Raw genomic sequence first — 15,357 nt, forward strand, 5'->3', positions numbered from 1 at the left:
GATAAATTACTCTTTGGGTGTTGGGGCGCCTTCCCACCGTAACCCTATAGAGGTATTCTTGATGAAAGCAAGAATTGACCTTGCTGTAAAAAATTGCAATGATAGGAACCTGTCAAACAGGTGCAGAAAAATTACTCTTTGGGTGTCGGGGTGCCTTCCCACCATAACCCTATAAAGGTATTCTTGATGAAAGCAAGAATTGGCCTTGCTGTAAAAAATTTCAATGATAGGCACCTGTCAAACAGTAGCAGAAAAATTACTCTTTGGGTGTCGGGGGGGCCTTCCCACCGTAACCCTATAGAGGTGCTCTTGATGAAGGCAAAAAAAATTGCAATGATATGCATATGGTTGGTGGTTTTGCCACATTTGATGTGCCCGAGACACAGTTTGCAGATAGCAACAGTGTGATCCGCTGCAGATGAGCTGAAAAAGGCCCAGACAGCTGAGCTTTGGGGAGTGGGCCGGGAGATAACAACTGCAGAATGTGATGGAATAGGGTGGCTGCTCTCTACTCTTTCTTGATGTCGGACTCCTTGAGGTTGTGCCACCTCACCTTCAGTTTCCTCCTCTGCTCCATCTGGCACCCAAGTCGCATCAGTGACCTCATCATCATTATCATCTCCATCTTCTCCATCTTCATCATTACCACTAGAGACAACTTGGCAATACGCTGCAGCTTGGGTAACATAAATGCTATTTTATCTACCAGTGTTCCTCCCTCTCTCTAGGCTCATGTTCCTGTCATCCTTAACCTTAGAACCAACATCTGAATCTAGTAATGGCTGGGCATCATCAAGGAGCAAGTGGCTGACGCTGTGGTCAAATAACTCAGCTGACTCCTCAATGGCTGATGTTGGGGCTATTGCAGGAATAGATGTGGACAAGGAGGGAGGTTTATCTACTCTGGCAACTGCAGGGGACTGCACACTTGTCTCTGCTTGCATGACAGAGAATGAGGAGGACGAGAAAGGTTTAGTAAGCCAATCCACCTCCTCTGCATGCTATGGCTGGATAGCACAGGCAAACTCACTGAACAGAGGAAATGATGCCCTGCCTGAGGACTGACCACCACGTCCACCTTTGCCTGTGGACACATTTGTTGCTGGCCCCCTTACAGTGTCAAGGGAACATCTGCCTCTCCTTATTGTCCTCCGAGACATTATTGGTCGGGAGGGGGCGGTGCTTATAAGCAAATGTAAAGAAGTTGAAATCTGTACGTAGATGCACTTTAACTGCCCTGACAGTATTCCCGAGTCTGGTCGGGGTGGAATTTTTATACCAAAAGCGGTAACACCGAGCCAGACTCGGGACCGCATCGCTGGATCCAGGAGGATTTTTACTTACCTTTTCCCTCGGATCCAGCGATGTCTCCCCGCTGTACGAGCGAGCAGTGTCTCGCTCGATCTATCACATCGCCGATCTCTGTGCCCTGCGAGTGTTGTGACGCACGGGGACGGAGATCGCGCCAAATTCAAAAAGTGAAACACACAGTATACATACAGTATAATGTAATCTTACAGATTGCATTGTTGTATGTAAATATTTCACATCCCCTTTGTCCCTAGTGGTCTGCCCACTGTCCTGCATGCAGTTTTATATAATAAAAACTGTTCTTTCTGCCTGGAAACTGGAGATTGTCCATACCAACCAAACTGTCACTTTACATCAAAAATGGTTTTAGACCAGCTAGAAAACAGCGATAATAAATTAGAATCACTCGCAGAATTGAGAGATAGCGATTTGTGGGGAGAGCCGTCATCAAATACTGAAAAGTAATGACAGCGACAATTCTGCAACTGAGCAAATTTCAGTGTTTTTGATTTGATTACATTATTGAATAATTTTTATTATTGTTATATTATTATTTGGTACAATTATTTATAATTATTTATTATATTATAATTTATGATTTCATTTTTCAAACTTTATTATACCGGGGGTGTCTGCTAGACTCTGGTTTGGACAGATTTAAGAGAGTTATTCCTAAAGCCGCGTACACAAGGGCGGACTGTATGGCCAACTTAGTCCGTCAGACAATCCGACGGACAGTCCGTCCTACTTTCGAATGAACGGACTTGACCACACACGGATGCACAAACAGTCCGTCGAAAGCTTGCGCGATGACGTGTACAGCACGTACGACGGGACTAGAAATAGGAAGTCCAATACACAGCAATGCAACCTTTCGCCGTGTAAATCCTTTCTGAGCATGCGCCATACTTAGTCCGTCGAACTAGCCTACTCACGAGCGGATTGTCCGCTGAAACCAAAGTATGACGGACAATATTACGGAAATTCCGAAATACTTAGTCCGCCAGACTGCACGCTGAAAAAGTCCGCTGAAGCCCACACACAAGCGGACTGTCCGCTGAAATGTGTTTCGACGGACTAAGTTGGCCAGGCAGTCCGCCCGTGTGTACGCGGCTTAAGAATTACAGGACTACAATATAAAACGCAAAATTTTCATGCAAAATAATGGTACCGCTTTTAGCACCTAAAATCCGAAATAATCGTACCACCAGGGAGGTTAATCAATGTAAATAGGTGTTTGGTGCACTTTAATTTGAGTACTCACACTACACAGACACACTCCCCAGATACACTATAATATACTGTAATATAATGCGCCAAATGTACAGTGACACACAGAAATATATGGCATTAAACTGGCAGTAATGCACGCAAAACTATATGGCGTTAAACTGGCAGTAACGTACGCAAAACTATATGGCGTTAAACTGGCAGTAACGCACGCAAAACTATATGGCGTTAAACTGGCAGCAACACACACAAAAGTAAATGGCGTTAGGCTGGCAGTAACACACACAGAAGTAAATGGCGTTAAACTGTCAGCAATGCACAAAACTATATGGCATTAAACTGGCAGTAACTCAGACACAGAACTATAATGGCGTTAAACCGGCAGTAACTCATACAAAACAATATGAAATTAAACTGGCAGTAACGCACACAGAAGTAAATGGTGTTAAACTGGCAGTAACGCAAAACAATATGGTGTTAAACTGGCAGTAACGCACACAGAAGTAAATGGCGTTAAACTGGCAGTAATGCACAAAACTATATGGCGTTAAACTGGCAGTAACGCACACAGAAGTAAATGGCGTTAAACTGTCAGTAACGCAATCAAATAGACGGTGTTTAACCGTCACTACCCTGACACTATCTGAACCGTCCCTACTCTAGCTATGCACTAATGACAAGATTACTGACACGGTCTCACTACACTACAGTGAAACTATCTGAGCTATCCCTACTCTAAACTATGCAAAGCTGAATGATGGTCCTCCTCACCACACTATCCCTAGACTGACACTAAACTAATATTCTACACTGACAATTGATGCAAAATAGCACAGTATAGCACACTAACTAAAAGCACTGAACAGAGCCCTGTTCTATCTCTCTCCATGCCAAAATCACACTGAAAATGGCTGCCATTGAAAGAATACTTTTATATTGTGGAGGGCGAATGAGCCATGATTGGATAAAGTCATGATGCCAGTGTCCAATCATGACTCTGACTCTGCTCTGTGCCCTGATTTGCTGAAGCTTTCACTGCTTCAGCCAATCAGGGCTTGCAATGCACTGTTCAGCGCCGCAATGCATTGTGGTCGATTCGGGGGGCTGAACAAACGATCAAATAACCCGTTTGTTCGGCTATCCACCGAACAAAGAAAGTTCGGCCTGAACTTATGCTCGGGCCGAACCCTTCACCCATCTCTAGTTGTAGTGTGCTTGTACATTTGTCAGGAGAAAGCAAGACTTGAAATAAGGTGCTTAGTATATTGTTCTGGTGTACATTTTTAGTGCTTAGAGTCAATTCTTTGTTGCTTTTTATACTTTCTTTAAATAATGATTTCAGCTTACGAACTGTCACAGTAAAATAATTACCAAATTTCTACAGCAATTTATGCATTTTATTCACTCCCTTTTTCATTTTCGTTTCTCTCTTACCTGTCTCTGAGGTGGGAGTGATCTTTACCAGAAAAGGATTATAAAAGAGGAAGTGTTTTAGTGTGCGTGTACATTTGTCAGAAAGAAGCGAGACTTGACACAAGGCAGACATCACAGGACGGACAACACAAAATGGCAACATTTCCAAAAAGACCCCGTATCGATTCAACAGTATCAAACCCTCAGCTTTGTAAGGCCTTGAGGGAAAGAAGTGACAAATTGAAACTGAAAATGACTGACATTTCCAATGCAGCAGAGAAAGTTAACAAGGTCATAGACAAAATTATCACGTCTGAGCCTACTAAAAGCCACCCTCTGTTTAAAAGCATGGAAAAATTGTCTACAGGGAGCTACTATGAAGGCGTCAAGGTAATAAATATAAATATTTCTTTACTAAACAGGATTGCTTTATTAAAAGAATAAAAGCAGTGCAGTGTTTCAAAAAACTTGGCACGATCATTACATGGATGCAAAAAAGTTATAATGCCTACTGCATTAATCCAGGCACGAAAAACTAGTAGTATAAAAAGGGGAGAAGAAAAAAGGAGGGCAGAAAAAAATATTTCCTCTGAGAATAGTTAGAGAAGAGAATTCACGAAAAACCCAGTTGTCCTATTGGGTAGTCCAGATTAACCACTTCAGTCCCGGAAGAATTTACCCCCTTGCTGACCAGGCTATTTTTTGCGATACGGCACTGTGTCGCTTTAAATGATTGCTTTAATTGTGCGGTCGTGCCACGTTGTACCCAAACAAAATGTATGTCCATTTTTTCCCACAAATAGAGCTTTCTTTTGGTGGTATTTGATCACCTCTGCGGTTTTTATTTTTTGCGCTATAAGCGCAAAAAAAACAATACTTTTTGCTATATTAAATATCCCAATTTTTTTAAAAAAAAGAAACAAATTTCTTCATCAGTTTAGGCAAATATGTATTTCTCTACATATTTTTGGTAAAAAAAAAATTCCAATAAGCGTATAGTGATTGGTTTGTGCAAAAGTTATAGTGTGTACAAATTAGCGGATATATTTATGGCATTTTTATATATTTAATTTTTTTTACTAGTAATGGCGGCGATCAGTGATTTTTATCGGGACTGCGACATTGCGGGGCGGACAGATTGGACACTTCTGATGCTTTTTTGGGAACATTGACATTTATACAGCGATCAGAGCTAAAAATATTCACTAATTACTGTATAAATATCACTGGCAGGAAAGGGGTGAACACTGGGGGGGGCGATCAAGGGGTTAACTGTGTTCCCTCAGCATGTGTTCTAACTGTGGGGGGATGATCAATACAGAGGTAAGGCAGCACTGATCATGGCCTTCCAGGACAGCACAGCAGGAAGAGCAGAGGCGTTCCAACAACACAGACCTCTGAATGAAGGGAGTCTGGATCCTGTCAGTTCTCATCCTTGCAAAGCAGGTATGAGAAACTGAGATATCATTAGTGAAAAGTACACTGTACACATATTACACATTAGGCACCAGGAACGTGCGGTGAGATGAGTGGCTGGTGAAGCACTGGCTAGTAACAGACCCAGACACACACGTTACATACCCCGCGATTGTTAGAGTGAGAGCAATAATTCTAGTACTAGACCTCCTCTGTAACTCTAAGCATGTAACCTGTAAAAAAATGTAAAGCATCGCCTATGTAGATTTATAAGTACTGAAACTTGGTGCCATTGCACGAGTGTGCACAATTTTAAAGTATGACATCTTAGGTATCTTTACTCGGCGCAACATCACATTATACAAAAAAAAAAAAAAATCGGGTTAACTTTACGTTCTTTTTTTTAATTCATGAAAGTTTTTTCCATTTTCCGAGGTTTCTTCATTCACCTGCAAAGACCAACACCCGCCACAGCGCACAAGGGAAAAACCTTACCCTTGGGCGCCCCTCCAACCCCAACTACCTCTACATGCTGCTGGAAAACCCGGAGCCCACATATGGAACCCCACAGCATAAGAGTTACTCTGTCACCTTGACCGCACCTCTAGCTGCCCACCGACCAACCTCGCCAGTCCAAACCCAGCATCTGCTGACCTCCCCATGAACCCCCTATGACGCTATGCTCATACCCTCCACCGACAAGTCCATCACCAAATCGATGGACCGACGATGTTGGGCCCACCGCCAGTGTCCCCCAAGACAGCCCTGCGGACGTGCCCGAAACCACCTTCATAACCCTCGTCCTGTTCCAAATAGACTGTAAGCGCCCATGATTGCTGCCGCTCGTGACACACAGTACCCAGCGGCCCCCCCTTTAGTCACACCAAGCCACCCACATATTGACAACCCACCACCACAAAAACATACCTGTTTGGTTATTAATGGTTCTTTTTTTTTTGTCTTGCCCCCGGACACCCGTAATTAGATAGCCAAAACTGCCTTGAAATCTGGACCTGGCGCAACCCCCGACGTGGCAACAGAGACCCCCCCCCCCCCGCCATCGGGCTCACCGTTCCCATTTGCGCCCCCACTGAGCGTTGCCCCCTCCTGAACCTCTCAGGAGAGCTAACCCAAGCTCCGACCCTATATGCCCGAACGGAAACGCCAGAGAGAAACTTTCCCTCGGGAACTAGGAAACTTCTTTACTGATAAAACCCACCAAAACCAATGAGCTAAATTTTAATAAACAAATAATACATAAATGAATTCCGGAAAATCGAAAAACTACACAGTGTGTTCCGTGTCCTGGCGCAACGAGAGGGTCGATACCCATTCAGCTCCGATCTTGTAATGAGGTACCAGCAGTCCTGCGAATTTGTAGAAAAAACACACGAAACCACCGCCTCATGATCCGCAACCCCCAGCACAGAACCAGCAACCCTCCCTTGTGCCCCACCGTGCCGACGCTGCACGAAGCGCCAATGACAGACATGCCTGCCCAAAACCCCGCAAGGATGAAGCAAAGGTCCTTGCCTTATCGCCTTTATGGCCCGCCTGACCCAACCTCCAGGGATCCCAACCCCGGCAGGCGGGACAAAGAAAAACCCCTTGGTCGCAGCGGCGCCATAACCCCATTCCCGGGATACCTACCCGACACCAGCGAAACCAAGCTTAAGCCATGACACTCCCACCCCCGAGAGGTGGACAGCACCCCTAACTGAGGACTACAAATCTCTCAACCCTAAAGGACAGAACAGCCCGACCCCCAGCCGAAATTAGACTGCAAACATCTGGTAACCCATACCACCCATATGACGTTTCCATAGAAGCGCCCGACAGAACCCCAACATACTCACCCCATCCTCCAGAGCCAGCACCACTGGAAACCATATCGTTAATATGCATTATGTATCCCACCGGCGTACTTCCCGAATACGGATGGAACCCCCCTCCACTGGCCTATGGAGAAAGCCTCACAGCCTGTCCTTCCGGCAGCACACCCATACATGCATGTTCGGCCTCACCACCTACCCAATAACAGACCATACCTAACCACTAAAACCACCTCGCCTAATGCCCTAATATCTATGCAGTGCCACATATTCGTGCTTGTAACAATAACCACTCACCAAATACTCACCGATGCCCCGCTGTCACCTCGTGACCGTAAAATTCACCACTTACATACTTACCAAATACTTACTGTACACCTCCATGTTACCAACGCGATAGTAAAATGAACCAGTCACGTACTCACCGGACACTTGATGCCCCCACCAAGAATTTTTTATTTATTTATTTATTTATTTATTTATTTATTTTTTTGAAGGGACACCCATACCTCCAATGGGCCCCACCAACATTTCCCTAGTGAGGAAGTGACACCCGCCCACCGATGGGCCCCCACCAACAGTTTTGCACAGGCAGGAAGGGACCCATCCCTCCGATAGGCTCCAACCAACCGCTACCCCACCGTCTGGAAGGGACAACCATACCTCCGAGGGGCCCAGCCCCCCCTGACATCCACCGCTACTAAGGTACACCCATACCCCCAAAGGGCCTCGACCCACTAACGTCCACCGGTAGGAAAGGACCCCCATCCTCAAATAGGCCCAACCCAGTGAAGAAGGGACACACGTACCTCCGATGTGTACAGCCTACCCTCTTCCTCAACTCAGAAGGGGCACCCATACCCCACTGGGCCCCCCCTATGTCCCCAATTTAATAAGGAAAGACCGAATCCATACCTCAGACTGGCCCCCAACCCACCGGTTTATGACCGTTGGAAAGGAAACCCCCACGCCTAAAATCAGCCACACCCACTACTTTCCCCAGTTAGGAAGGGCCTCCCCAATGCGGATGTGCCCAACCCACTGTGGCATTTCCCAGATAGGAAAGGACCCCATTTGTACCAATAGGATCGGGCCACCCCGCCTCCGATGGGTCCAGCCCTACCTATTGTCCATGGGGCCCCTCACCCCGTCTAGATGCTCACTTTTTTTTTTTTTATCAATCACAGACCCACCCCAGCCAGGAAGGGGCACCCAATTCCGATGGGCACAAACCCCCCCGTCCCTACCGAGGCAGTAAGGGGCAAATATACCTCTTCTGGGCCCCACCCGTTACTGTCCCCCAGGCAGGGCGGGACCTCCATACCCCCGAGGGGGCTGGCCCTCCAGTCCTGCCCATGTGGACCCCCGCCCCCGTCCCGGGGTAAAACTCCACCCTAATCGCTAAAGCCAGCACCGAAGCAGGGAAAATCCTGCAAGCTCCCACTGTACCGCCGCATTCCCACATCGTGTTCCCTGTTCGCCGGACCCCAGCTGTCTTGCCCCATGTCCAAAGCCTCCAGGCGCACCGTGCCCCAGCCCCCACCTTCCACAGGTGACCCTAGAACCCCTTGTAAGGCGTGCTACGTGCGGCCCTCACCAGCACCCACCCTGCCTCGTAGGTTAGAGGCAGATAAAAAAACCCCAGCCACCTGAGCACTAGCCGCCTCCAGCCCCGTGTACCCCCCTACGGAACCAGGCTACTGATGGGCCCCCCAGTCCTCTACCGGAAACCCCCATGCTCCCGTATCCACCCTGGCTTGTGCGTGAATGTGGGCCAAAAGAACCCGGGGAAAAACCCCCACGCAAACATGACCGCGTGTCCTGCCCCTTATGCCGCGGCCTGGGCCCCCCCATACTGATCCCCTCTGCTAACACACAGTCTGCCAAGAAACCGAAAAGTGTGAAAGGCATTACCTAGCAGCCTGGTGCGAGCCCCACCAGCCGAAGATCCCGCCGATCGTCTCCGGGGCTCTTCCTCCTCTTCTGACACCGACCATGCATCCCCTTCGAAAGTTGCTCCAACCGTCCGTCCCCCAGCGATCCGCAGCCCTCCTGGGGAAGCATCCCAGGATGCCGCGCGGCTGTTGCCGCCGCCTCCTCGCGCCGGATCCCACTGGAACTCCATTGCTGGGCCTGGGCATGGCTGAGGGGGGGGGGCACCACTGTCCCCCTACCTGTCCCCTTCAGTAGCAACCACTGATCAGTGCGTTGCAAGCCACCGGCCGGGGCAGTGCAGGCCCGATGTCCGCCGCAGGAGTCATCCGTCCAGTAAGTTTGTTGGTGCCGAGCTCCGCCTCCCCTGCCGACTCACTGCCAGGGGGGGGTTGAGGGAGCCCGCGCGTTCCTCTCGCTGCAGTGTGTGGGGGGGGGTGCCAAAACTGCCCAGGTCCCCCGATCGCCCGCCTACCACTGGTCGGTGTGGGGGGGGGGGGGGGTTGTGCACCCCCGTGGCGGCCTCTGGAGAGCGAACGGCCGCCGGCCATGTTCTCCACCAAAGCTCCGCCCCCGCCGCCTCCCCGCCATCGGCGGACCACACGTGCTCCTGGAAGATCGGGACCGAGTGCTGCCACCGCTGCTCACCCCACTGTTCCCGGAGGCCCCCCATCGCCGAGTGCCATCGGGGGGGGGGGGGGTTGGGATCCCCCATCCGTGTGCACCGCGGGCAGCACCCTTCCGGCCCGTTGTTGTCCCTGGGGAAAGTCCTGTGAGAGGGGCTCCAGCGGCACTGGTCCGCCAGTACGCGGGGACTCCTGAACATGCCGCCCGCTCCCTCGACCCCCTTCTACCGTCCCGCTGTCATCCAGCCCTCCGTGCCGCCGATCCCGACCGAGTAAGGCTCCTCCAAGCTTTCTCCTGCACTCTGACTGATGCCTGGGGGAGGAGCCAGCTCCTTTTTACTCTCCTATCCCCTCCTCCCCCGTCTCCTCCAATCATGCAAGCCCTCGCACTTCTGGCACCCTGTTAACACTGTCATGCCCAGCCCTACGCTATTTCTTCATTTTATTTATTTTCGCTCCAGGCTTTCCTGGACTGAATAGCAAAAAATGGCCTGGTCATGGGTAGAATCTTCCAGAGCTCAAGTGGTTAAAGTGGAATTCCAGACACCACATAACTTTTCTCCCCTGACCCCCCCCCCTCCCCCCAACACCAATTCTGACTAACCTGTTTAACAAAAATGTGTACGCTTACCTATTTACAGGCTAGTCTGGTCTAGTCACGTAACCTCCCCTATGTCAGCCTGCTGGGAAGGAGAGAGTGCACTCCGACTATGGCTAGTAAAGCCTAGAGCACTGACATTAGCAATAAGCTTACTATGGCCCACCCGTTGTCAGCACTCCCTCCACTGAAGCTGTGCTGGCTGAGAGTGGGGAGCCAGATCACATGATTGAACCAGGGCAACCTGAAAATAGATAAGTATAAAGATCTTTCTTACACAGGTTAGTCAGAATAAGTGATGGTGGGTGGGGACTGGGGAGCATTTTTTAAGATTAGTTAGGTGGTTCCTGGAATTCCACTTTCATGCCGTGTACACACGACTGGACTTTCCAGCAGACTAGGTCCAACGGTTTTTCCGACGGACTTTCAGCGGACTTCTGACGGAGTTTCCGACAAACACACAATCACACCAAAGTCCGACGGAGCCCCATCGCCTTGTATGGATTTAAAGGGGAAGCCCTATGCCGAAAAAACGGCGTGGGGTTCACCCAAAAGTCCATAGCAGACCCTTATCTGAGCACGCAGCCCTGCCAGTCAGGAAAGGGGATGGGTACGAGCGAGCACCCCCGCCTCCTGAGCCGTACCAGGCCGCGTGCCCTCAACATGGGGGGCTGCTTTGGGGAAGGGGGGGCCTTGAGGCCCCCCCACCCCAAAGCACTTTTTTCCCATGTCGATGAGGACAAGGGTCTCTTCCCAACAACCCTGGCCATTGGTTGTCAGGGTCTGCGGGTGGAGAGCTTATCAAAATCCGGGAGCCCCATTTAATAAGGGGGCCCCCAGATTCCGGCCCCCTACCCTATGTGAATGAGTATGTGGTACATGGTACCCCTACCCATTCACCTGGAGAAAAAAGTGTACATAAAAAAAACACAACACAGGTTTTTAAAATACTTTATTAGACAGCTCTGGGGGTCTTCTCTTCTTCTGTCTTCAGGGGTCTTCTCACCGGACTCCTTCTCTCCGGCTTTCTCCATTCGTCTCCACCGCCGTCCAGGGGTCTTCTTCTGGCTGGGCACTTAAAGGACAACGTACCTGTACGTGCTTGTGCCCAGCCGTGCCATTCTGCTGATGTATATCTGTGTGAGGCGGTCCTTAAGTGGTTAAATTAGAAGTTTAGTCAAAACCTAAAACAAAATCTAAACCTACTCTTAGGCACATTATAAGCCTAATCTATCTAACCCTGTAAAGCAAAAATCACTGTACTTACCTGTTGCGCAGCAGCTCTGGTCCGGTCTCCAGCAGTGGCTGCTGTGAGCAGGAGAAAACCAACAATGGCTGTGAAATGCCTGAGAAATTATATCACAAATAGAGTGACTATGGGGCTTCCGTTGTCGCCTGCCTCTCCTACACACTGCCACACACTGAAGCTGCAGCTGAATGCTGATGCTGGGCGCGGACCATAGTGGCTGCAGAATAATCAAGTATAGTGATTTTTGCTTTACAGGGTTAGAGTAAACTTAGAATGTGTCTGAGAGTAGGCTTATGCCGCGTACACGCAATCAGACTATCCGGCGGACAATCTGTCCCCGTGTGTGGGCTCCGGCGGACTTTTTTTCCCCAAAAGTCCAGCAGACTTAGAAAGTAGTTTTGACTCAAAAATCAAAACTACAATCCGGCCATCTGTGCGCTAGTCCGCCGGACTTTTGAAATGAACGGACTTTCCCGAGCAAAGAACGAAAAGTATGTTAATTTTGAACGTGGCTCCAGGTAGATGGGACTAGCGAAGGAGGTCAATGTTGCCGCCTCCATGGGCGAGATTGACACATCGCTGGCCCCGTCACCTGGTATGGACTTAAAGGGGAACCACTACACCGAAAAAACGAGCACGCAGCCCAGCCGGTCAGGAAAGGGGGTGGGGACGAGTGAGCACTCCCCCTCCTGAGCCGTACCAGCCCGCGTGCCCTCAACATGGGGGGGTGCTTTGGGGAAGGGGGGCCATGCGGCCCCCCACCCCAAAGCACCTTGTCCCTATGTTGATGAGGACAAGGGCCTCTTCCCGACAACCCTGGCTGTTGATTGTCGGGGTCTGCGGGCGGGGGGCTCATCGGAATCCGGGAGCCCCCTTTAATAAGGGGGCCCCCAGATACCGGCCACCCACCCTATGTGAATGAGTATTGGGGTACAATGTACCCCTACTCATTCTCCTGGTGAAAAAAATGTAAATACAACACAACACAAGGTTTCAAAATAATTTATTGCACAGCTCCGGGGGTCTTCTTCCGTCTTGGGGGTCTTCCGCCGGACTCCTTCGCTATCTTCTGCTAGCTCTGTTACTAGCGGAGGAGCCCATCTTTCTTTCTTCGTCACCGCCCGGGGGTCTTCTTCCGACTTCGGGGGTCTTGTCCCCCTCTTCGGTACTTCTTTCCGGGCCTCCGATTTCTTCCTTTAGCTCTTTTACTAGCGGTGGCCCGGTCATCTGTCGCCGCCGCCTCTTCTTCCGACTTCAGGGGTCTTGTTCCCCTCTTCAGTTCTTCTTGCCGGGCCTCCGCTCCTTCTTCCAGCTCTTTTACTAGCGGTGGCCCGGTCTTCTGTCGCCGCCGCCGCCGCCTTCTTTTCTTCTTGTTCTTCTTCTTGTTCTTCTTTTTCTTCTTCCTTGAGATGTTGACTTGATGCACTCCCTGGCTGCAATGACAGGGACGCGGTGTGCGGCGACTTATATAGGGACAATGGGCGGGGTCACCGGGTGATTCCCAGCCCCTTATGATGTCACAGTCCCAGCATCCGCCCATTGTCCCTATATAGTCCCTGCACACCGCATCCATGTCATTGCGGTCAGTGAGAGCGTTGAGTCAACATCTCAAGGAAGAAGAACAACAAGTAGAATAAGAAGAAGAGAAGGCGGCGGTGGCGACAGAAGACCGGGCCACCGCTAGTAAAAGAGCTAAAGGAAGAAAGCAGAGGCCCAGCAAGAGTAACTGAAGAGGGGGACAAGACCCCGGAAGAGGGGGACAAGACCCCCGAAGTTGGAAGAAGACCCCCAGGTGGCAATGAAGAAGAAAGCCAGGCTCCTCCACTAGTAAAAGAGCTAGCAAAAGATAGTGGAGGAGTCCGGCGGGAAGACCCCCCAAGACGGAAGAAGACCCCCGGAGCTGTGCAATAAATTATTTTGAAACCTTGTGTTGTGTTTTATTTACATTTTTTTCACCAGGTGAATGGGTAGGGGTACATTGTACCTCAATACTCATTCACATAGGGTGGGGGGCCGGTATCTGGGGGCCCCCTTATTAAAGGGGGCTCCCGGATTCCGATGAGCCCCCTGCCCGCAGACCCCGACAAACAATGGCCAGGGTTGTCGGGAAGAGGCCCATGTCCTCATCGACATGGGAACAAGGTGCTTTGGGGTGGGGGGCCTCAGGGCCCCCCTTCCCCAAAGCAGCACCCCATGTTGAGGGCACGTGGCCTGGTACGGCTCAGGAGGTGGGGGCGCTCGCTCCTCCCCGCCCCCTTTCCGGGCTGCATGTTCAGTTAAGGGTCTGCTATGGTTTTTGGGGGGACCCCTACGCCGTTTTCGGCGTAGGGGTTCCCCTTTAAGTCCATACCAGGTGACGGGGCCAATCTCGCCCATGGAGGCGACGACATTGACCACCTGCGCTATTCCCGTCTACCTGGTGCCTCGTTCAAAATGAACGGACTTTCCTCTGTGTGTGGGCAAGTCCGTTCATTTCAAAAGTACGGTGGACTCCTGCCAAAAGTCCGGTTGTGTGTGGGCAGGTCCGCTTGTTTGGAAAGTCCGGCGGATAGTCTGATCATGTGTACATGGTATACGAGTTAGGTTTTGACTTTACTTCCACTTTAATGACTGTACCACAAGCAAGAGACTGACAGATACAAACCTCAGTACACACATTTTAATAAAATAAAACTGTTCAATTGCATATGTAGCACTCTCTTGAATATGAAGGGTAATTCGATTCCAAACATGGTCTCCTTAACAACAGTATAATCCTGGATGTAATGCTGTAAGCTCTGGAGTCCTCATGGCAGATACTCACTATGCCCTGTACACTGTGTTGCCACCTGCAGTACCAGTCAGCTGCTGTACTTGTTGCCTATGTCTTGGATCTTCAGATCAGCTTTCTGCATGCTTTCAGGAGCCTAAACCAAAGGTCCCCCAGCTCAAGCAGGAGCTGGGACCCCAAAAAGAATTCTTTGAAGCTGCAAGTAGTCTCCCAGGGATGCCACACCCTCAGACTGGATCTTACTCTCCCAGGAATAAGTGGAAGCTGTTCCAGGCCCCAGTCTATTTATACCCCTCTCAGTCCCCTGCTGGTCACTCACTCTCCTGACCAGGTATTGGCTGAAGAGGCATGAATATGCAGGCCAGGGACAAAGCTCTTCTGCACACTATATCCCATAGTTCAGTGGGATGCAGGGGAAATATGCTGAGCCTGCACCAGCAGAACCTAGAACAAACACTAAACAATGATTGCTGCTCTCCCTGATTACAAGGAGGTGAAAAACTTACCTAACACTAGTAGCCTACTGAGGAGTGCTACACATCTTTTTTTACACACAGCCTACTTTAAAGAAGATCTTCAAGACTAATAATGTAGTAGTCATGATTATGATATATAAAGCATGGTGAGTGGAATTTATCGAAACTGGAGTAAGCCATTGGTACCACTGGATTGGCGTAGGGACAATGTGGTGCCCATATTTAAAAAGGGATCAAAGTCTTTACCAAGTAACTATAGACCTGGTGGTTTAACTTCTATAGTTGGGAAGATACTGGAGAGTTTAATAAAAGTTCAGTGGTGTACCCCAAGGTTCAGTTTTGGGACCCTTATTTTTTTATATCTTTATAAATCATTTAGGGTCTGGGATTAAAAGTAACATTTCTGTCTTTCCAGATAACACTAAGCTATGCAGTGGATTAACGTTGTTACCGGATGTCTCCAATTTGCGTGTCAAACTCAATGCACTGTCTAATTTGGCAACT

At 49.6% G+C, this 15,357-nt stretch overlaps 1 protein-coding gene across 1 annotated transcript in view; it reads left to right on the forward strand.

The window, feature by feature from the left end:
• The first annotated feature begins 3,766 nt into the window (after window positions 1-3,766).
• Window positions 3,767-15,357, forward strand: part of LOC143987742 (cyclic GMP-AMP synthase-like) — a 37,960-nt gene continuing 26,369 nt past the window's right edge. The window contains exon 1 of the mRNA XM_077486729.1: window positions 3,767-4,344. Within this exon, the coding sequence (XP_077342855.1) occupies window positions 4,108-4,344 (237 nt within the window). The 5' untranslated portion in view covers window positions 3,767-4,107. The remainder of the gene's footprint in view (window positions 4,345-15,357) is intronic.

This window comes from Lithobates pipiens, unplaced genomic scaffold (genome assembly GCF_037356315.1).
Source record: "Lithobates pipiens isolate NorthernLeopardFrog02 unplaced genomic scaffold, aLitPip1_a1.2 Scaffold_18, whole genome shotgun sequence".
Classification (NCBI taxonomy): Eukaryota; Metazoa; Chordata; class Amphibia; order Anura; family Ranidae; genus Lithobates; species Lithobates pipiens.